The 24,214-nt window shown below is 39.0% G+C and overlaps 1 protein-coding gene across 2 annotated transcripts; it reads left to right on the top strand.

The window, feature by feature from the left end:
* The first annotated feature begins 210 nt into the window (after positions 1-210).
* Positions 211-22,751, top strand: mfsd1 (major facilitator superfamily domain containing 1). Of its 2 annotated transcripts, XM_052110299.1 has the most exons (16): positions 216-482; positions 650-702; positions 1,540-1,652; positions 4,376-4,418; positions 4,907-4,974; positions 5,073-5,181; positions 7,496-7,598; positions 8,185-8,283; positions 11,518-11,629; positions 12,174-12,230; positions 13,148-13,304; positions 13,428-13,525; positions 17,637-17,749; positions 17,945-17,992; positions 18,073-18,139; positions 20,999-22,751. In XM_052110299.1, exons 1-16 carry the CDS (start codon positions 341-343, stop codon positions 21,000-21,002), a joined length of 1,386 nt encoding a protein of 461 aa, XP_051966259.1. In that variant the 5' UTR covers positions 216-340; the 3' UTR covers positions 21,003-22,751. The 2 variants fall into 2 exon arrangements, with proteins under 2 accessions (XP_051966260.1, XP_051966259.1); XM_052110300.1 differs by lacking the exons at positions 17,637-17,749; positions 17,945-17,992; positions 18,073-18,139 and having other exon boundaries at positions 211-482.
* The last annotated feature ends 1,463 nt before the right edge of the window (positions 22,752-24,214 follow it).

The following is a 24,214-nucleotide window of genomic DNA, read 5'->3' as shown; positions in this document are numbered from 1 at the left end:
CAGAGCAGTTTTCATATCGGCACAGAAAATGAACCTGTGAATAGCTTACTTATAGTTCTGCATATGAAGCTGGGATAGAAGAAATTATTTTAACACAGAAAAAGTTACGTCCTTTAACAATGTGTTTCATTCACACTGCTTTAGACACATTTGTATTTCTTTTACTTTTTAATTTTTTATTTATACTCTTTCAGAGAACTGAATCGTTTGCGCTGACATCACATCGACTATGTTTGAAATAGCATACTGCACTTCATGAGTAGAAGAGGGAGTAGTACGGAAGTTTAGGATCGCTCGTGATCATGTGACTGTCTGCGGTCATGTGACAGTGAGTGTGAAGATGGCAGAGAGACGCGAGCATCAGAATCTCCTCAATGAAGAAGATGAAGATCATTACCAGAACTCAATGAATCCGGTGTGTGATCCGAATCATCTGCTGCACCGGATAGTCGTTCTCATCTTCATGTGTTTTCTGGGCTTCGGTGTGTTTGTTTACATTCATTACACAGTTTATATGTCACTTATTACGCTACTGTAGCGGTATTATATATTTATTTAGTTTGTCTGGGGCGTTTGAGCAGCTCATTAGTGTGTGAGATTATATCTGAAAGTGTAATTTAACATGTTTACTTTGTTTTCTCTGTTACAGGCAGTTACTTCTGTTATGATAATCCAGCTGCTCTTCAAACTCAAGTCATACAGGTGTGTGTGTGTGTGTGTGTGTGTGTGTGTGTGTGTGTGTGTGTGTGTGTGTGTGTGTGTGTGTGTGTGTGTGTGTGTGTCTGTCTCTCTGTGTGTCTGTGTGTGTGTCTGTCTGTCTGTCTGTGTCTGTGTGTGTGTGTGTGTGTGTGTGTGTGTGTCTGTCTGTCTCTCTCTCTCTGTGTGTGTGTGTTTCTGTCTGTCTCTGTGTGTCTGTGTGTGTCTGTGTCTGTCTGTCTCTGTCAGTCTCTGTGTGTGTGTGTGTGTGTCTGTCTGTCTGTGTCTGCCTGTCTGTCTGTCTGTGTGTGTGTGTGTGTGTGCGTCTGTCTGTCTGTCTGTGTGTGTGTCTGTCTGTCTCTCTGTGTGTCTGTCTGTGTGTGTGTGTGTGTGTGTGTGTGTGTGTCTGTCTGTCTCTCTGTGTGTGTGTGTGTGTGTGTGTGTGTGTTTCTGTCTGTCTCTCTGTGTGTCTGTCTGTCTCTCTGTGTGTCTGTGTCTGTCTGTCTCTGTCGGTCTCTGTGTGTGTGTGTGTGTCTGTCTGTCTCTGTGTGTGTGTGTGTGTCTGTCTGTCTCTGTGTGTGTGTCTGTGTGTGTGTCTGTCTGTCTGTCTGTCTCTGTGTGTGTGTGTGTGTGTGTGTGTGTGTGTGTGTGTGTCTGTCTCTCTCTGTCTGTCTGTGTGTGTGTGTGTGTGTCTGTCTTTGTGTGTATAATAGTGAGTATAATGTGTCGCTGTCTGTCTGTGTAGGTGTAGGTGTGAGTGTGAGTGTGAGTGTGTGTGTGTGTGTGTGTGTGTGTGTGTGTGTGTGTATAATAGTAAGTATAATGTCTCTCTCTGTGTCTCAGGATATGAATCTGAACACAGCGTCGTTCATGCAGCTGTACGCGTGGTACTCATGGCCCAATGTTGTTCTGTGTTTTCTGGGTGGCTTTCTGTTGGACCGGGTGTTTGGCATCAGGTGGGTTCATATCATCCATAAAACTAAATGTTTTTATTTCCTTACAAAGTTCAAAAATTCTGTCATTATTTACTCACCCTGACATTGTTCCAAACCTGTATGCTGTTATTATGTCCATGGAACACAGAAGGAGATTTTTTTGAAGAATGTTTACATAGTTCATGTCCATATAGTGAAAGTTCATAGTGACCACTACTGGCAAGTTACAAAAAGCACCAACAAAAGTCATCTACGTGGGTTCATATGGACTATTTTATGATACTTAATGTTTTTGTTTATGATACATAAATGTATTTGTTGTTTTGGAGACTGTATTCTTCCATTGTATGGAAAAGAGCAGCATGAACATTCTGTCATACTGTCATACCATTTACCATTAAAAAATCCTCATTTAAAGTGATAATTAATAAAGGGGTCAATGACAAATGAGATTTTCTGACAAGATTTTAAATGGCGTCCTACATGACGGATACACCACATGACTTTGATTTGGTGGACAAAAGTTTTTCAAATATTAACATTTTAAAACAGAATTGTTTCACTGCTTATTTTTTTTTATAAGAACATAATAATAATAATAATAATATTCTGTACTACTCATGCCAATATTTTTTTAAAGAATTTTAGCTTTTAAAGGAATGTTCCAGGTTCACTACAAGTTAAGCTCATTTGACAGCATTTATGGCATAATTTTGATTTGTAACAAAAATAAATTTCGACTCGTTCCTCCTTTTCTTAGTAAAAATAAATAATACAATTTCAATGAAGATCAAAAGTCAATGGGGTCAATTTTTGGAGGGTTAAACACAGAAATTTGAAGCTTATCATTTTATAAAAGCACTTACAGTTGAAGTTTACATTAGAGCCTGACCAATATGAGATTTCTGAGACTGAGACCGATTTTAGAGGGGGGAAATTGCTCTGATGTTTAGCTTTCAATCTGCTACGTTACTGTCTGCACTGACAAACGACAGCTGGCTAACAGCAAACAGACATGAGTGACATGGTTGTCAGGGACAGGATTAACGTTATATTAGTTATATTGAAAAGGAAAATGATGGGGTCATTGTTTACAAATTTTCCAGCATGTTATTTCACAAACTAGTTAGCAACTTAGTGAGAAGACACCGCTCAACTCCGCACCGCTAAACTCTGCATGCTCAACTTCGCACCACTTAACTCTGGTCTGTCTGCGGAGCCAGTATATCGGTCGCTCACTAGTTTACTTAGGTTGAAGTCATTAAAACAAATTTGTTTTTGATTTCATATTAGCAAACTATAGTTTTGGCAAGTCATATAGGACATCTACTTTGTGCATGACACGAGTAATTATTCCATCAATTGTTTACAGACAGATCGTTTCACTTTTAATTAACTATATCACAATTCCAGTGGGTCAGAAGTTTACATACACTAAGTTAACTGTGCCTTTAAGCAGCTTGGAAAATTCCAGAAAATGATGTCAAGCCTTTAGACAATTAGACAATTATCTTCTGATAGGAGGTGTACTGAATTAGAGGTGTACCTGTGGATGTATTTTACCTTCAAACTCTGTGCCTCTTTGCTTGACATCATGGGAAAATCAAAAGAAATCAGCCAAGACCTCAGAAAAAAACCTTGTGGACCTCCACAAGTCTGGTTCATCCTTGGGAGCAATTTCCAAATAACTGAAGGTGCCACATTTATCTGTACAAACAATACTACACAAGTATAAACACCATGTGACCACACAGTCATCATACCGCTCAGAATGGAGACGCATTCTGTCTCCTAGAGATGAACGTAGTTTAGTGTGAAAAGTACAAATCAATCCCAGAACAACAGCAAAGGACCTTGTGAAGATGCTGGAGGAAACAAGTATCTATATCCACAGTAAAACATGTCCTATATCGGAAGAAGCCACTGCTCCAAAACCACCATAAAAACCAGACTAGAGTTTGCAAGTGCACATGGTGACAAAGATCTCTCCTCTGGACTGATGAAACAAGAATTGAACTGTTTGGCCATAATGACCATCATTATGTTTGGAGGAAAAATGGTGAGGCTTGCAAGCTGAAGAACAGCATCCCAACCATGAAGCATGGGGGTGCAGCATCATGTTGTGGGGTGTTTGCTGCAGGAGGGACTGGTGCACTTCACAAAATGGATGTCATCATGAAGAAGGAAAATGATGTGGATATATTGAAGCAACATCTCAAGACATCAGACAGGAAGTTAAAGCTCAGTCACAAATGGGTTTTCCGAATGGACAATTCGAGTCACTACGCCACCATGAGGGCTTAGAGCGCATTGGGAATTTGGCATTCCAAATTGGGGAGAAAAAAAGAAAATGAGGAAAAGTCTAAATTAATATTATTTTGATGAGATTCCTATCGTCTTTTGACCGTTACACAACTGAAATAGTTTTTACTTTAAGCCCCATAAAAATATCCAAATGACTTGAAAACAAGTTTATTATCATTTTTTTGTGTGAATTGCATTTTGCATTGCATAATGCCATTGAATCAAATAGTAAAGGGTGTGTTTATTATAAGTAATTATAATTACATTTTTGGCATTACAGCCATCATGTGATAATTGTGTAAATAATACGATGTGCTTACTTTGCCTCTCGATGTCTATCTAATAATGTCATAGCACATGTTTGTTTGCTGTAATTGAAGGTTGTCTGATGGTTTGTTAATGTTACAAAGTGAGTTTACAGGATGTTTTATTCTTTATAGGTTGGGGACAATAATCTTTGCACTGTTTGTGTTGTTAGGACAGGTAGGTTGTCACACAAACGCACACACGCTCAGTACTGGCAGTGTCACACTCTTTGAGACACGTCTACACTGGAGGGGAACCAATCAGCTGAGAGCTCAAAAGTAGATGTCGGCAACAGTTCAAATCCTACTTTATTTTCAATGGAAACCTAATTGTGTAAAAACGGACTTTGCATGGGTTATTTTAGAATACTGAAACAATTTTGTACCGTACATTTAGTCTAATTTCTAAAACCATGTTAGTTTAAAAACAAAATATGATTTAAATAAGTAGATCAGAAACCTCACTGGCTGGCTTTGATGTGACCACCAGAAGTTATTTAAATATAACGCAAATACAATATAATGATACTATGATGATTTCAGATGGACAGGGAAAATAAAGTAGCTGAGTCAGTGCAGTAGCATCAGAAATACGTAACAAAAACTTGAAATGTTGTGCATCAAATCAAGATTTGTTGCGATGATACATGATGCTTGTTATTGCAGATAATATTTGCGGCTGGCGCACTGGCTAATCATTTCTGGTTGATGGAAGCGGGGCGTTTTGTTTTCGGGTGAGTGCTTTTCTGCAAAAAAATTCATGTTTTATTGGAATATAAAAAAGTACATAAAAAAATATTTGTATGAAATTCTCCTGCATGTGTTTGCTCAGTATTGGCGGTGAGTCACTGGCTGTTGCTCAGAACACGTATGCTGTGAACTGGTTTAAAGGAAAAGAACTGAACCTCGTGTTTGGTCTACAGCTCAGCATGGCCAGACTGGTAAGAGACAAAAACTGTGTGTGTGTGTGTGCTCGGACAGTAAATGACTATGACGTTACAGCTGTTCAGTGTGAATTTGAATAATTTGTATAAAAGTAATCATTACGACTCATGCACTGCACTGTATTACAAGTTTTTGGAAGCCATACAATCACTTTGTTTGATGAACAGAATGAAATTTAAGTAATTATTTACTCCCATTCACTTATGGGGGTTCACATATAGCTGATATAACCCTGATATTTAGCATACACTCTACATGGGTGTCTCTTCATCCATACATTTTCTGCCATTTGTCCGGGTCGTGGTGGCAGCAGACTAAGCAGGACAGCCCATATAAATCACATATATAGACTCACTTCAAATGCTTCATACTCAGCCAAAACTGCTCCAGTGCACGCTGGAGGTCATAGCCTGACGATGCCATCACGACAACATAGTCTGCAAATAGTGAAACCTTAACCGGACACACTCCGATCCTTGGGTACACCTTGAAATCTTGTCCATGAATTTCACTGTAAGGATGTCCTTTGTCACCTCTCCTGTAAGAGTCAAACACCCACAAGGAACAAGCTTGTCTTACTGCCGAGAATGCTGACACAGCTGTCGCATCAGTTATACAAGAACCAAATGGCAAGCATTACTGGTCACAGAGTACCCCATACTCCCGTAGTGCCTATAACAAGACAACCGTGGTCATAAGCCTTCACCAAGTCAACCAAATTTAAGGTTTGCCCGGTTTGTCTGGCAGCCTTCCCACTCCATCTGAACCAACTCACCACCAGGTGGTGATCAGTTGACAGCTCTGCTCTTCTCTTCACCTGAGTGTCCAAAACATATGGCTGCAGGTCTGATGATATGACAATGAAGTTGATCATCAGCCTTTGTCCAGAGGTGCTCTGGTACCAAGTACACTATGAACAACCTTATATTTGGACATGGTGTTTGTTATGGCAATACATGACTAGCACAGAAGTCCAAAAGATAAACAACGCTCTGCTTCAAATCTGGCAGGTTGTTCCTCCCAATCACTTCCCTCCAGGTTTCCCCATCATCGACAACATGGGGATTGAAGTGGCCCAGCAGAACTATAGAGTCCCCAGGTGGTGCCCCGTCCAGGGTCCTACTCAGAGTCCCAAGAAGGCTGGATGAAGGCTGATGCATAAGCACAAAACACCACTAGAGTGTATACCTCTGCAACATGTAGTCACATTGAGGCAACCCTCTCTTCTATCAAGCTAAACTCCTAAATTGTGGTGCCGAGCTGTGGACGTGAGTGTACCCACGCCAGTTCGCCGCCTCTCAACCTTGGCGACTCTGTAGAAGGAGAGAGTTCAACCCCCATCCAGGAACTCTCAGGGTCACTGGGTCACTCAAACCCATCCAGCACAGTAAGGTGGTGATCCATGGAGGTGGTTGGGGGGTAGTGGATGGTGGGTTGTTTCATCAGATTCTGACAATTTCATAGTTTGAAATTTCAAAAACCTGTGGAAGGTACCCCAGACAAGGCTACGTTTTCTAATAATATCAGATCCAAGCCTTGACACCCTTCCAAGCCCTGGAAATATGTCTCAGTGGTATGGCACAGAGGAGGGTTGTCACCGCTGTGAAACACCAAGAACTTTCTTATCAGGCCTTTATTTATATTTGCTACTTTATTAAATGCCTTTTATGTATAGATTTGATTGTTTTAGACTTTATTGAAGATCCAGGTTTTTGATATTAAACTATGAAAATCCATTATTAATATACAAATTATTACAAGTTTAAAACTAATATAATTTAAACAAAGAGTGAAATAAGCATAAACTATTTTAATAGTCAATGTGGGAAAATTATTTCTGTATTTTTCTGTAATTTTGCCCAATTAATCAAAGTTTAAAATATAATTTAATTTGTGTTTATTTAGGATGCATAAAATGTTAGAGTCAGTCATTTCAGAAACATTCAAAATGTCCATTTCAATCAGCGCCATTTCCACCACAGAATTCTATTAAACACAATACAGCTGGAAAAGACACTGTGCTGGGAATTTTCATGATTTGAATGACATAAATATCATGTGATGCATGCACATACACTGTTGGGTAATGTTGAAGACAAATGAAATAAATCAGTGAGTTTGATTAAAGTTCATGGGGTAAAAGTGCCTGAAGTTTAAGAAAATTTTTATTTTATTTGTGGGATATAGGCTAACTCAATTTAATTTTAGTGATTGATGTACACTTATGCACTGAAATTAAATTGGTACATTAGCATTATATTAGTCACAAAAGGTGACATCATGATCTCTGTGTGTTATTGTGTTGTTCAGGGCAGTACAGTGAACATGAACATCATCGGTTGGGTGTATGGCCGCATTCAGACTATGACGGGCTCTGCTGGACACACAACACTGGGAATAACACTCATGATCTGTAAGAGAGGACATTTGAACTGCTACTTTAAACAAGCTCTTTATTACATTATATGATCACTGCACATCATTTATGACAGATGCCATGACAGTCTGAGTGTAGAGTTACGAGACACAGAACCGTGTAACTGTAGGAAGTGTTGTGAAATAAGATAGTATGCTTCACAAATGCACTCATAAAAGCTCACCAGATCTCGTTACAGTCACACGCATCATTCTGAACCAATGTTTCTTTCACTTCTCCTTTCTTTTGTCATGTTCTGTTTCTTGTCTCTGAATCCGGCAGTCTTCATGTTTCTTTTCCTCTCTGGTTAAACGCCACCTATTCACTTCAGAGTTTCAGTGTCAGATAAACTGAATGCTGACTGTTGTGCAGAAGTGTATTAAACAAAAATGTCCTTAAAATTATTATTCTTTTTTAATTAATATTTCCCTGAACTAAATAATCCCAGAAATAATCAACACTGTGAAAACAACATCTGATAAAAGTCTGTTTTTATCCTTGTAACTTAAAAGGCATCTTTTTGTTAGATTAATGACAGAATAAGTGTAAATGAAGTAATGAAGTGTTCTGTGATGTCGTGCAGCGGCATGCACGTGTCTCTTCTCTCTCGTCTGCGCTCTGGTTCTGGGGTTTCTGGACAGACGGGCTGCGAGGATACTGAACAAAGAGCAGGGCAAGACCGGTGAGAATACACGACATTTATGGCACAGCACATGTTTATAATGGTCATATGACGCTCATAATGCTTTGAGAATGCTGCATGTGTAACACGTTGATTAATAACTCTGTTATAGCAGTTCTTTGATGGACCATTTGATTTCTTGTATTAACTGTGTCTGAAAGATCTCTTATGGGTGAATCTTATGAAAACATGTCCAGCTCATGTTTCACCACAATATCAAAAGAAAACATACAAAAGTATATTTTGCTTAAATAAAATGAAGCCTATTTTTTGCAATATATATCATAGTTCAATCAGCACAACAACTACTACCATGGAGTGCAATATAAGAACTAATACAATTAATTAGTAAAACTAATTCAAATGCAATTAATCAATTAATATGAATATATTTATATAAATACTATAGTGTTAATAAATACTATTAAATATAAACAAAAAGTTTCATTATAAATATATGTGTATACTGTATACGTGGAATATACTGGCCCATTGATCCTCTGAGGTGTGATGGAAGCTGGACCAAGGAGGGACTCTACAGATGCAAACTGAACAGACATGGGTAATTGGCAAAGGATCCTTAGGAAATGCGGTTGCGGCTGATTGAGGGTAACATCCTCTAAAGGCCTGCGGATTAATCAAGGAAGTATAAAATGTGTCGGCGACAGCCAGACACAAACTTGTGCAGCAGCAGCAAGTCAGACAAGGATACAGAGCACCACATCACTACTGAATCCACTGTTGTGGAGGGGCACCAAGAAGACCAGTACCGCCAGCAGTAAAAGTCAAGCCTACAAGGTGAGCCGCAGGAGGATACAACCATCAACACACAGTCAAGACAGGGAAGGCAAGACAATGAGGAGTCAAGGAGAAGGAAAGAAATGAATTGGCCAAGATCTAACGATGCATGGAACAGACTATTTCGGGACCTGTGCTCCACCTTTGTGAAAGGGTGGAGGCCAAGCTTAACATGTTTAGTGAAATTGTTTTAGAAGAGTGCATAGGTGTATTTGGTGAAGCATTAGTGAGGAAGAGTGGTCATCTTTATTGGTGCAAGACAGAGGGCCAGAGGAATCTTTGCACAGTCTGGTGGTTGATTGCCAGACATCACAAGCATCCTTCTGACGGCTGCTAATACAAACTGACCCTTGAAAAGGCTGAAAGGCTGATTAGTTCACCCAAAAATGAAAATACTCTCTTAATTTACTCTCATGCCATTTCAGATTGTATGACTTTCCTTTATCTGCTGCCATACAGTGCAAGTGAAAGTTGTTCAAGAAGCTGAAAAGCACACATAGATATCATAAGATCTATAAGACTCCTATGGTTGTCTGAAGCGAAACGCTAGGTGTGTTTAAAAAAAAGATCAATATATAAAACTGTAACTAAAAATGTAACTTTTTGGTTACGAGGGTCAAATAAACACTGCCTCTCCAGTGTTATTACGAAAGCTAACCTAAATCAGTTTCATTAAATAAATAAAAACTGAAACTAAACTCAAAAAACTTACTAAAAGAACATAAAAATGATCTCGAATTCATTTCAGTTTTAGTTTTTGACATAATAGGGTGAATATGGGTTACTATACAAAGATTTTTAAAGGAATATTTCAGCTTTGTAGGTCCATACAATGCAAATCAAAATCTAATCTGATTTGGTGAGAACAGACTAAAATGTAACTCCTTTTTTGCTGTACCTCTTGCAAATGCAGTTTACAGGAATGATCATGCTTTCAAGCTCGATTACACTTGCACTAGTTGAGTTCGCAGACTGCTAGATGCTGCTGGGAAATATAATCAAGCTTAAAATCATGATTGCCAAGAAGACTGCTGATGTCAAGATTTGCTACTTAAAAACTACTTAAATATTGATCTGTTTCTCACCCACACACACACACACATATATATATATATATATATATATATATATATATATATATATATATATATATATATATATATCACTTCTGAAGATATGGGTTTAAACACTGGAGTCATATGGATTGCTTTTATGCTGACTATGTGCTTTTTGGACCCTGTTGACTTTCATTGTATGGACCTGCACATGGCAGGGTTAGTTCTGAAGAAGCTGAAAAAGGTCCTGGACAAGATTGATCATTGTCTGGTGTTGCCAATTACATCTTTACCATTGCCTGATGTGGCCACTAAAATTGTGTGAGATCACTGCAGTGGCAAGGATGGATACCAAGGCCAACAGTTACACAAGGAACTGGCTGCACTTGCCGCTTTGTCTTACAGGAGTAGCATTGTTCAGAAGAAGTAAGAAAGGCAGTAGGGATAAGGAACGCTTGTGAGGTTAGAGATATTGTGTGGAACAATCACATCAGAAGAAGGAACACTAGGCCTTTGGTCTGTCTAGTATACTACCTAGAGTTAATTGAGAGGTTGGCACTTAGGATTGTGTGGTGAAGTAGTATGTCATATGGGATTGGAGGAAACAAGCATGCATTAATGGTGCCAGTGGGGCTAACACAGCCTTAAGGTGGTTGCACATTGGACAAGATGCGCCACACCACATCGCAGATAGGACACGGCGATGCAGTTCAGGTGGCAGACAGTACACACAAAAGTTACCAACTTCAGGAATGAACAACACTAGAGTAAATAAATCTATGTCCTTTGATAATGATTTGAGTTGGATTTAATGGAAATTCTGCAAATTGCGCTCCATGGCGCGGAAGAAATTTGAGCAGCCTCTGGAGTCGAGAAGTGCCAAAACTTCTACATTATGTGGCTATTATTATTTCTGGAATAAATTCACAGGTTTAAAGAGAGTTTTGTCTCCCATTTTTCCAATTATTTATACATCTTTTTATTTCATGAATTAAAAAAATTTGAGTTTCGCACAATTGTACTTTATCTCTGTTTCTGATTCAGAAATATTTATTTTAGATATTAAAGTATTGAGAATTTGATTGAAAATGTGTTTAAGTGTCATGAACTTAATGTCACAATGCTAAAAATCGTAATAATCCTAAAATAGTCTTTATTCTTTTAAGAAATTGTAATTTTTTTTATGGTGGAATACTACAGTGGTAGGTTTTTGACAGGTTGCATGAGATTCACCCTTAAATAATGTTGCATAATAAACCACATAAACATCATGTTCTGTTACGTGCTTTCAAGTCAGTGTTTACAGAGAGAGAGAGTGTGTGTGTGTGTGTGTGTGTGTGTGTGTGTGTGTGTGTGTGTGTGTGTGTGTGTGTGTGTGTAGGTGAAGTGATCAAGCTGACTGATGTGAAGGATTTCCCCGTCTCCCTGTGGCTCATCTTCATCATCTGTGTGGGATATTACGTGGCCATATTCCCATTTATCGGACTGGGACAGTGAGTTATACACATGATATGGAAATAAAACAAACAGAAGTGTGAAGCCACGTTTAGTAATGTTTATAATAATTCATTTCAATTCATGTTATGAATTATCTTCATTCAAGGGGTTTTCTCATCAGCGGTTAATTGCAATCAATTTGATTAATTAATCGTCAAATCATGTAATTAATTTGCTTAACATTTTTATCAGATGACTGCCCTAATATTTTTTTAAAACACATGTGTACTGCTTACATATATAAAGCAACAATTTATGAAGTAGACAGTTAGTGTAATTTAATAAATATCATAGATAAAGTAATTATTTCATCACTCAAATCAAGACAGCACAACATTTCAGGTCTTTCAACATTTTCACATATCTTATGTGAACAATTAAGGACTTCAGGAGCCGATAACTTTACATTGTTTGGAAGTGCAACATTTATTTGTAAATATCTATGTATTTAAAGACAAAAATATTTTCTTCCATTTTGATTGGGGATATGAGATTGTAAAGGACGAATGTAAGTCATGTTTATATTATCTCTACTCACAGAGTTTTCTTCATAGAGAAGTTCACTTTCACTCCTGTCCAGGCCAGAGCTATCAACAGGTACACACACACACACACACACACACACACACACACACACACATACACACGTTGTGTTTCCATGTTTTATGGGGACTTTCCATAGACATAATGGTTTTTATACTGTACAAACTTTATATTCTATCCCCTAAACCTAACCCTACCCCTAAACCTAACCCTCACAGAAAACTTTCTGCATTTATACATTTTCAAAAAACATAATTTAGTATGATTTATAAGCTGTTTTCCTCATGGGGACCGACAAAATGTCCCCACAAGGTCAAAAATTTCGGGTTTTACTATCCTTATGGGGACATTTGGTCCCCACAAAGTGATAAATACACGCACACACACACACACACACACACACACACACACACACACACACACAACATTCAATCACAAAACATTTTGAATGTAACAGGGTTGACACAAAACAATGCTTTACCAAAGTTTACACAATTATCTATTGAAATTATAAATGGATAAAACTTATTTTGACATTGTTGAAATGATGCCTTGTTTTAGAGTTGGTCATTTTGCAAGGCTTTAAGCACATTAATAGAATTGAAGGTTTAAGAATAGTTTAAGAATCAACCATAGAAAACCCCATATTTGTTCAGCACTAAAATAATCATGGTGTGTGTCCCTCTATGGTTGACACTTTGGGCCTGAGATGGTACAATATGGTTTTGTATGATGAAATTCTGCAATAACCTTTCCAAATGTAATGCTTAAAAAACATTATTTTGTTTCCTGAGTATTACACCTAATTACACTACCATAATAACAAAATATATATATTTTTAGAGATAAAATTCAGATAGAGTATAGTAAATTAGGCCGCTTTTTGACAGGTGTCCCGGTTTACCTGAATTCACTGCACATCTTTGACACTTTTGCTGTTTTAAAGAAAACTTTGTCTTTGTATATCTTAGTGTCGTGTACATCATCTCGGCTCCTGCATCGCCTCTGTTGGGCTTTCTGGTCGATAAGACGGGCAGGAACGTCATGTGGGTTCTACTGGCTGTCATTACCACGCTCATCTCTCACATGATGCTGGCATTTACCCTCTGGAACCCCTGGATCGCCATGGTAACCTCTCACACCCATCTCATTAATATATGGAAGGTTTATGTTTAATTTTATTTGGAGTTTAGATCTGTTTTTACTCTAGTGAGGTCTGTACTTTAGTGTTAATGATCATCTATGTCACAGTCTATCTTAGGTCTGTCGTACTCTCTGTTGGCTTGTGCTCTCTGGCCGATGGTGGCATTTGTTGTAGCAGAACATCAGTTGGGAACTGCATACGGATTGTAAGTGTGAAATATTTGATATTCTTCTTTGTAGAATGAGGAAACAAAAGAAGAAATTAAACTCCTATGCAGTTGAAAATGATATTACATTTATTAAAACTATTGCAAATTTTCATACTGTAACATGGTGAATCTCACAAAACATAAAAAAAATAAAATATGCATATTTTAGGACCTATTTTGCTTATAGCATTATCTTCATGACAAATAAGCAACGTTCCCCCTCAAATTCTCTTTACTGTAATGCATTAGAACATTTTACTTTTGAGTTTTTTTTATAACTCTTATTATTTATCCATCCATTTTTCGGTCACTTATTCGGGTCAGCACCACGGTGGCAGCAGACTAAGCAGGACCGCCCATACGGTCTCCTCCCAGTCTGACATGCCCGGAATACCTCCCTAGTGAGGTGCCTAGGAGGCATCCTGACCAGATGCCTGAAGCACCTCAACTGGCTCCTTTCAATGCTGAGGAGCAACAAAACTGCACTGAGACTCCAGATATCTAAGCTTCGCACCCTATCCCTTAGGATAATTTTTTCACCCAATGCAAATTTGTATTTAATGTATGACTTTGTCTCATGTGTTCCCTTTTATTATGGTCACTTTGATGCTGACTCCATAGGAACACAGACCGCCTTGGCAAATGCAGCCTTTGGCCTCTGTGGTACCCTAAAACTCACCTTTGGAGCCACCAGTCAGGCTGCGATGTCAGTGGCTACACAAGAAAATTTACCCTAGGCCTAGTTTCGGTGAGCCAGAGCCCCCTGGATGGGCTTAGCTTTTCTGATGGCAGTCACTCATTGAACCAGGGGCCAAGCCCCATGGCTACGCCAACCTCGAAATGCACTTGCTTGTCTGTTCCTTGTGTTGCTCCGACTCGAATGGCCAGGCACAAGGAGCTCTTTGATCTGTTCCAAGGGCTGGAGTCAAGGCTTCTCCTGCAAAAGAGGTGGCTGTTGGTGTGTGCCGCTTATTCACCTTACCATAGCACACTACTTACCTGCAAAGTGTCATGACTCCCAGTCCCACAGAGTGTCAGCGATCCATTGTTATCCCCTCCATTGTTCTGGTGTGGGACAAACTACTATTAATACACTTCTATCAGTCACTCCTCCGCAAGAGAGGAATGAGATTGTTTCTTCCCAGTGAGCGTTGAGCATCTTCTACAGCTGCTGTTTTCTGGTCTGGTAGAAGGATGGTAGCATGTGTCCAATCCTAGACCTGAGGACTTTGAATCGGACACAAATGAAATTTCCCTTCAAAATGGACATTCAAAATAATTTTTTTGTCACATATCCATCCCAGAGACTGGTTTGTGACTGTGGGCCTGAAGGATGCATATTTCCATGTCCAAATAGCACCTTGTCACAGGCAGTTACTTGGATTCAGCTTCACCTGGTACATTCACAAAGTAACTGGAAGCAGTGCTTTCTCACTTGAGGTTGAGCAGAATTAGAGTCCTGAATTATCTATACAATTTGCTTATCTTGGACCACTTTAAAGGTCTGCCACAAATTACCTTTTGGTCGCACATATGCCTTCCCACCAGTGAAGTTGCAGCACATAGTGCTGTGCAAAGTAAGGGAGGACCAGGAATCTGTTCTTTTAGTTTCACCTCTTTGGCCCAACAAGTTTTGTTTCTCGGACCTATATGTGTTGTTGGACGTACCCCTTTGGGAGATCCCGCTCAAAGTAGACTTGCCTCTTTCAAGTTGGGGGTGATCTGGCTTCTGAAGCCATAGAAGTGGAGGGTCCATGTTTGGCCCCTGAAGGCTCCCGTTAGAGGGCCAAAGGTTAACGGCATTTGTCATTGACACCAGTTCCTTTCCAGAGCCCCTTCACGAGGCAGCGCTATGCTTTAAAGTGGCGACATTTCACTTATGATGTGCCTCCCATGGTCTAAACTTGGACGTGGAACTTTCCTTGCCCACACTCAATGTTTATGTGGCAGCCAAGACCATGGGTTATATTGTGGTTGATAGTTTGTCTATTGGCAAACATCCATTGGTCGTTTCATCTTGCCTGTTTCACGTCCCCGTTTGGGATCTGTTGGTAGTGCTAGAGGCTCTTGCAGCTGCGCCGCTTGAACCTCTGGTGTCACTCTCTACTAATTAGATGGAGTTGCTATTGGCGCTTGTTTTGCTGAAGATTATTGGAGATTTGCATGCCCTTGTCTGGAAGTTTCCCTGGGATTTTTCAAGTCATACTTCAACTGTGGGGCAGTTATGTGCCCAAAAAGCCTTCCACCCTTTATAGGTCACAGGTTATACTTTTGCAAATCTTTTGCTCTCCTCCATTTCAGTTTCACATTTATTTGTCATCTGCACAAAATGTCAGTGACAGTTGTACATTGAAATGCGTGTAATGAGGTTCAGGTACACCACAGCTGTGCAATAATAAAAAAAAAAATAAATAAAGAGGGGAGGAAAGAGATTATTTACAAATACAAAATATAAATACACATAATATATTATTATGTATGTATAGTTGGTTTGTAAGTAAAGTGTAGATCCTAACTGTAAACACTGGAATATGTGCAAGCCCAGTATCTGAACAAGAGTGCAAAAGATAGTAATATAAATAGTAGCTGTATTGTGTAATTCAAATTATCAATATATCAGTGTATTGCACAGAGATAGGACTTAGTCCTTAGTGGCAGTAAAGTGGTAGTAGTGTCCTTAGAAATTTTGCAACATGCACAAATGTGTCAAACATGTGAAGAGATTGTCCAAGAGCTGTCAGTGAAGTGGCCAGTATGTGGGAGGTAGTGAAGGAGTGAGTGAAAGAGGAGGAGGAGGAGGAGTAATGACTGGATTACAGATTATTCAGGATCCTGATGGCCAGCAGGTAGAAATTGTCCTTCAGCCTGCTGGTACTGGATTAAATGCTGCAGGACCATCTGCCTGATGCAGTATCTTAAACAGTCTGTGTATGGGTGATTGCAGTCTGTGGTGATTTTGTGAGCCTTCTTTAGACATTGTGTATGGAAGATGTCCTGTAAGGCTGGGAGTTTGTTGCCAATAATGAGGTCTGCTTCTCTCACGACTCTCTGGAGGGCCTTGCGGTCACGAAGGGAGCAGCTGCCAAACCAGACAGCCATGCACTCTGTCAGGATACCCTTTATGGTGCATATGAAGAAGGGGGGAGGGGACCAAAGTTCCGGTGGGATGAGACTAGGTCAGGTCGTCAGTGAGGTGCACACAGAGGAACTTGATACTCCTAACTATTTCCACAGCAGCCCCATGGATGTATGATAGGGCGTGTTCATCCTTCTGCACCCACTGATGAGGATGAGTGCCTGCACAGGTTGTGCCCCATCAGAGAGCTGTGGACATATCTTGATTGAAAGCGGGGACTGGTGTAAAACGAACGGGCTGTTAGTCTCTTTTGATGAAGACTCAATTGGTTTGGCAATTACCAAACAGAGGCTCTCCTATTGGGTTGTAAATGCAATAGAGGAGCATGGTTTCCTTGTGGGCCTGGTGTAAGCGTGTGACTCATGAGGTGGTGGGTGGGCCTCAACAGGTTTCACCAGGTTTTGTAACTTGAACGTGTCTGCTCTTGCTTCCCAGGTGCTGACTGTCAAGACTCCGTAGATTCCCTTGTGCTTTATTACCCTGCTTGGCTAGTGATCACTGTTTTTTTAATTTGTGGCTCAAGCAGCAGTATAGTGTCTGATACATTCAAAGTGACCTTAAAGGAAATGTCTGGTTTATGTACATAACCCAGGTTCTCTGAATAAGGGAACAAAATACTGCATAGCTCAGCCACACTACTGGATGTCTAGCTGCCAGAGATGTATTCTTCTCCATACAGCAGAAAATCGAAAATCTCATGAAGTACCGTACTTGAGGGGGCGGAGCTTGAGCGACATCTGCAAATGAAGTAGTGTGATTCTATTCTTTCTTTGGTTATTGACACACCTGAACGTGTTCCCATATCATCAGCTACTGACACAATGTCTCATTCAGGGAAACAGGGTTATATACATAACCAGAGGTGTTCCTTCTACAAAACTAAGTTCTTGATAAAAAAAAATAAATACTTTGGTAAAACAGAGTGTGATTAAAGATGAATAATTGATTATGTCACTCTTGTGATGTGTGTAGTATGCAGTCCATACAAAACTTGGGTCTGGCCCTCATCTCCATGGCAGCAGGATCAATCTTAGACAACAAAGGTTACCTTTTCCTTGAGGTGTTCTTCATTGCCTGTGTTTGTTGTGAGTACATACAGCTTTCAGACTAGGGTATGGCCAATTCATACTCATGAATTGAAAGGAAGCCAATTATTATATTCTGAATTTTGCTCAATCTTTGTGCTTGTGTTCAAAGCCATTTAAAAAATGTTTATTAGGTTTCTAAAACAAAATCACAATATTGCACAAGATGTGATTTGTGTATTTTTGTTGTTTCAGTCGCTCTGATTGCTGTGGTGTTGCTGTATCTCTATGATTATATCAAAGGTAATATCAGTGTTCACTCAACACACATTCAGTGTTTAATAAGAGTCAGTATCCATGTCTTTATCTGTGTTCTTCATCAGAGGGGGAGCTGAACCTGTCTGCGTCAACACGAGCCAAAAACACCAAAGCTTTATCTGAGTCTTCTGAGTGAGTATGTAGTGCACATATCCATGTCCTTTGAGTGAGTATGTAGTGCACATATCCATGTCCTCTGAGTGAGTATGTAGTGCACATATCCATGTCCTCTGAGTGAGTATGTAGTGCACATATCCATGTCCTCTGAGTGAGTATGTAGTGCACATATCCATGTCCTGTGAGTGAGTATGTAGTGCACATATCCATGTCCTCTGAGTGAGTATGTAGTGCACATATCCATGTCCTCTGAGTGAGTATGTAGTGCACATATCCATGTCCTCTGAGTGAGTATGTAGTGCACATATCCATGTCCTTTGAGTGAGTATGTAGTGCACATATCCATGTCCTTTGAGTGAGTATGTAGTGCACATATCCATGTCCTTTGAGTGAGTATGTAGTGCACATATCCATGTCCTCTGAGTGAGTATGTAGTGCACATATCCATGTCCACTGAGTGAGTATGTAGTGCACATATCCATGTCCTCTGAGTGAGTATGTAGTGCACATATCCATGTCCTTTGAGTGAGTATGTAGTGCACATATCCATGTCCTCTGAGTGAGTATGTAGTGCACATATCCATGTCCTCTGAGTGAGTATGTAGTGCACATATCCATGTCCTCTGAGTGAGTATGTAGTGCACATATCCATGTCCTCTGAGTGAGTATGTAGTGCACATATCCATGTCCTTTGAGTGAGTATGTAGTGCACATATCATGTCCTCTGAGTGAGTATGTAGTGCACATATCCATGTCCTCTGAGTGAGTATGTAGTGCACATATCCATGTCCTTTGAGTGAGTATGTAGTGCACATATCATGTCCTCTGAGTATGTAGTGCACATATCCATGTCCTCTGAGTGAGTATGTAGTGCACATATCATATCATGTCCTCTGAGTGAGTATGTAGTGCACATATCCATGTCCTCTGAGTGAGTATGTAGTGCACATATCCATGTCATCAGAGTGAGTATGTAGTGCACATATCCATGTCCTCTGAGTGAGTATGTAGTGCACATATCCATGTCCTCTGAGTGAGTATGTAGTGCACATATCATGTCCTCTGAGTGAGTATGTAGTGTACATATCCATGTCCTCTGAGTGAGTATGTAGTGCACATATCATATCATGTCCTCTGAGTGAGTATGTAGTGCACATATCCATGTCCTCTGAGTGAGTATGTAGTGCACATATCCATGTCCTCTGAGTGAGTATGTAGTGCACATATCCATGTCCTCTGAGTGAGTATGTAGTGCACATATCCATGTCCTCTGAGTGAGTATGTAGTGCACATATCCATGTCCTCTGAGTGAGTATGTAGTGCACATATCATGTCCTCTGAGTGAGTATGTAGTGTACATATCCATGTCCTCTGAGTGAGTATGTAGCGCACATATCCATGTCCTCGGAGTATGTAGCCACGTCCCTCTCAAGGCAAGTCTTTGGAATGCTCCCAGACAGCTATTTTCTAGATACAAGCAGCACAGAAGAAAATCTGACAACAGTGGTATCATAAATTGTGCCTCTTCACACTATAATGCATTCATTTTTCTATCTTTTTCAGCCAATGTTCATGTGTATATAGTGCACATATCTGTCATTTTTTCTTACTATCTGTGACTCTTGGTGTAGCTGGTCTGATATGATTTCTGGTGTTCATGATTACCATAAAGCACAGCTGATGGGAACTTGTTCAAGTAACTTGGCATTTTATTTTTCAACCACAGATGTCAATAGAGATCCCCGAATTCCAGAGTTTACCTTTAATATTACCATGCTGCTAAGCTAATGATGAAAACCACACCTAAAAACACAAGACATAGCACACACAAATATAGCGTGAAATAGAACTGTGAAATCATAACATTTAAACATTATTGAATATATCAGTAAAATCTAAGTTATTACACTGGAGACAAACAGCTCTTAGATACATTGAACAGCACATGTAGTCTGTTAACGCACCTGACGTGGCAGCCAGCCCACATGAAACCATACTAATGCAGCCTACAAGCCTTCAGAAAAATCATATTACGAGTTCCGAGCACATGCATGACCAGGTGAAGTTGTATTTACATGGGAAATTCTAGATGATATCAGAGTTGTGACGTTGGAAGGGGCGTGTCCACATGAAAGCAATGATTTTGCAATGTTAGCTTTGTTTCAATTATACTCATTTGTTTTCTATGACAGTTCGCTACTGTAAAGCTAATGACTAAACCTTTGCGCTTTATTTTATGTGAATGAATTAATAATCTTATAGATACCATGCATTAATAAATCATATAGGTTGTGAAAAAGTGCTGCAGGTGTATTCGCAAATGCTTATTTACCGGTACAACAGAAAAAAGAGTTTATAATAAATGTTCGAACCGGATGAAGGAGCTTCCAAGGTGCACTTAAAATCAGCATAACTTACTTGTGTGGTAATCTTTTATTGCTGCAAACATTTCTCAGTGCTTTATCAGACTAATGTGTTTTTCACTACTGTAAAGAAGCACCAGAGCACATATGCAACTTAATGACAATAAAATTAGCTGTCGATTATCGATTATTACTGATTTTATCGATTATTTGTTGCAACACTAGATTGTACAATTTTATTGATACTTTTTGGTATTGAATGATTATATTTATATATTAATAATCTATATTTCTCCCACTTTGTCCTCCACCTTATGTATTTTATTCACTGTGTTTGCTGCAATGCATTGTAATATTGTTGACATGTGATGTATGGAGGACCGAGTCTTACTAAATTAAAAAATAAATAAATATATTTGCAAAAAACTGTTCATATGAAGAAATACATTTTCAAATGTGGCATAAATAAGTATTTACACTTATTTTCACTTTGTGCTGTGATGTGTTCTAGGTGATGGAGCCTCTGACCTCTGACCTCCGAGCACCTGTCCTGCATCTGTCCTTTACCACGGGTGTTTCTGCACTAAACACTCTACTGTCACTCATCACTGAGCACATCTCTTCTCTTAACTCATCGTGAGACTCTAGGAGTCTGGCCTTGAATAGCACTTAGGTCAATATGATTGAACGTGTTGAGGTGAATCTTACGAAACCTGCATTCATAAAGATCCCAAATCAAAAGAAAAATGAAAAGTGATAGTTTGCTTAAATGAAGCCTTCTTTAGTCCCATTCGCTTTTCAACAGGCACATTTCACCTCCAATTGTCATTCACAACATTTGTTGTGCTGGATTTAGTTTATGCTGATTTGAATTAAAAATGTCATTGTGTGTAGACAGAATGATGTTAGGAATCAGATTGTTAAATCACAGAGATTTGTTTGTTTGTTTGTTGTTTTTTTTGTGGCCAAATATGACCTGGATATGTTTACTTGTTTTGTACTTGTTGACTCAGGGAAACATTCGTTACTTTATGAAATCATCAGCATTGGTGATAAGCAGAAATATCTGTTAGCATTAGAGTCCATGAGGATTTACCAGTGAACAAGAGATGCGACAGTTGTCGTGTGATTACTTAAGTCCAAAAGTACTTTTAACAAACTGCTACTTCTAAAACACTTCTGGAGAGTAGGACTTTTATTTGTGGCCTTTATAAATGGAAAGCACTAGTAAGATTGTCTCAACCAGTGCTGTTCATATTAATGATGAAAGTTATGAAGTGTTTGTGAACTGATAATCTGGCATTGTTCTTGTTTGGTAAGTGTATCGTCTTCTCACAAGTTTTATAACCCCTAAGAGTTCAAGGGCGATTTCTAGTTCAGGTTCGACTGACAGCTGTTAATGGATTTCTGCTCAACATAACTCTGAAGCGCCTGTTTTAGCTTTAACTTTTATTTCTTTGATTTTGAATTGATTAAATGTTTTGACAGTGACATCAGTATTACTGGAATGATTTTACACCACTGAAAGGTTTTGCTTCTGTGTATTGTTTCTGTATCACTCAACATTGATGATCCTTACCGTTTTTGAGTGACAGTGCACATGCACACATCTATCATTAGGAACCTTTAGAAATATTACTGACCTGTTTAATGACATTCAGTCTTCTGCACAATAGTATATTAGAAACTGCACATTGTCATTCTTAATCTAATGGAATATGAAACATTAGCAGACAAGCTCAAATTGTTTGTTATGATCCTTATATTTCCTTAAATCACATTTTCTATATATTTTAGACTCATTGTGTTTTAACTTTGTTCTTAATCTATAGATATGCTCTGCTATGATTAGTAAAGATTGAGTTTTGAAATGTATGTTTTCATAGTTCAATGAACTGTTCCTTCAAAAGATCAATGGAAATGAGATTTCTCATGATATGATAATCATAATTGCCCTTTTGGATCGTTTTTGTCATAGATCAAAATATCTCGGAGCATAACTGCTGCAGTGCGGCATATTTCGAGAAATGATGAAGAGTTTTGATTGCTCTGTTTCCATTCTGAATCTGTAACGTAGTCTGTGTGAAAAGACGGCTCTCATCTAGACTGGAACACCTCAAAGGAGACGTTGCATTCATAAAAACGGAATTATCTGTGTTTTATTATGATTGCACTGAACTTTGGGAGATTGTTTTGATTTCACTCAGGCTTTATTTTTATACTGCACATCTCTGGGTGCTAGTGGCCATTAAAATAATACAAAAATCACATCTTACTGTTTTTTTTTTTTTCTTCTTCTTTTCTTATGTATGTGTCTAAGTGAGTGTGCATGTTTGTCTGTGTGTGTGTGTGTGTGTGTGTGAGTTTATGTGTGTGAGTGAGAGTGTATAAATGCATCTGTCATGTTGTGTGTCCATATATGAAGTGTAGAATTGCAGTTAAAATGGTCTTTTCCATTAATCAGGGGTGTTCGGCATCTGCTTGTCCGTCAACAATCTGTGGACGAGCCACAGCATCTCAAGCCTCTCTCTCCGTTTGGTTTACGCAACCGTTACCTGTCCAGACTGGGTGTTCAGGTATCCAAACAACACACAATATGACTGAACACTCATTCCCAACTACACACTGGGTGTTTGGGTTACTGGACTGAAAATTCTGTTGTTATTCACTGATAATCTTCACTGAGCTGTTAATCACTGTGTCCGTATCGGATCAGTTTTGTGAACTGAATCAATCGATTCAATGAAAAGATTTGTTCCACCCTGCTCTGATAGAATCATGTTACTATACTGAGAATGTTGAAACATTTACGTTTCTCGCTGTACGATCACAGATCATTGTCAACAGCGCTAGCCATTACAGGATCAGTTATCAGCACAACAGAATGCACGAGCACAAAGCAGATTTGTCTTCAAACGTGCAGTGGCTCAGAGAATACCTGCCAACACTGCAGATTTTACTCTTTCTCCAGTTTTTCCACCCCTCCTCCTGCTGTACTCCCGATTTATACTTTTTCCAGATCAAGTCATGATTTTTGGCATCACACTTTGCTCATACAGGATCGTCCCATAAATATGAAATGATATGCCCCTTATTAAATCCATACAGGACGCGATATGTCCTGTAAGCTGGTCAGATGCATCACAGTAAAATCGTTTCAGATCGTTCATTTAACATTGATTTAAATGGGACATTTTTCATATGGTGGGTAAGGGTTCGTTTGAAAGTCCACACATTGTGCTGAAACATGCTAATGCTGTGGAGGGTGCGCTCATGACAAACCCATTTATCCACAAACCTGACTTAAATTTCCCAGGATTAACTGTAATAACACTGACTGTAGTTACTGACCATGGTAGTGAGGAGTCATGTGAAAACACGAGGTCACCATTTTCATAATTATAAAGAACATTACAAAATCTGGTAAATGTTCATAATTATTATGGAGCAAGCAAACCGTTTTCCTTGTGTGTGAAATATGTTCTCTTCTCATGCTCTCTGATTGTAGGAGAATCAAAATGGTTAGATGGCAAGAGATGTCTGTAGTTAATCATTAGGAGTACGATGAAAGGAATCTGAAAATAGACCCGATATAGTCGCTCTGTCAGAATATTTTCATTTATCCCGATACAAATTAGGTGTTAATTTGTTTTTCATTATTGTTGTTAACATCATCATCTGCATCCCAAACTGGAAAATTATGCTTGCTGTCAAATGCACAAAATGT

Source organism: Xyrauchen texanus, chromosome 38 (assembly GCF_025860055.1).
Source record: "Xyrauchen texanus isolate HMW12.3.18 chromosome 38, RBS_HiC_50CHRs, whole genome shotgun sequence".
NCBI lineage: Eukaryota > Metazoa > Chordata > Actinopteri > Cypriniformes > Catostomidae > Xyrauchen > Xyrauchen texanus.
Note: the sequence above shows the minus strand (reverse complement) of the source record. Positions and strands in the feature narration are given on the sequence as shown.

Bases quoted from the DNA above. Each gene is read 5' to 3' on its own strand.
- mfsd1 (XM_052110299.1), top strand. From the start codon at position 341: ATGGCAGAGAGACGCGAGCATCAGAATCTCCTCAATGAAGAAGATGAA. The intron at 4,419-4,906 runs GTAGGTTGTCAC...TTGTTATTGCAG, and splicing joins TGTTTGTGTTGTTAGGACAG to ATAATATTTGCGGCTGGCGC. The intron at 12,231-13,147 runs GTACACACACAC...TGTATATCTTAG, and splicing joins CAGGCCAGAGCTATCAACAG to TGTCGTGTACATCATCTCGG.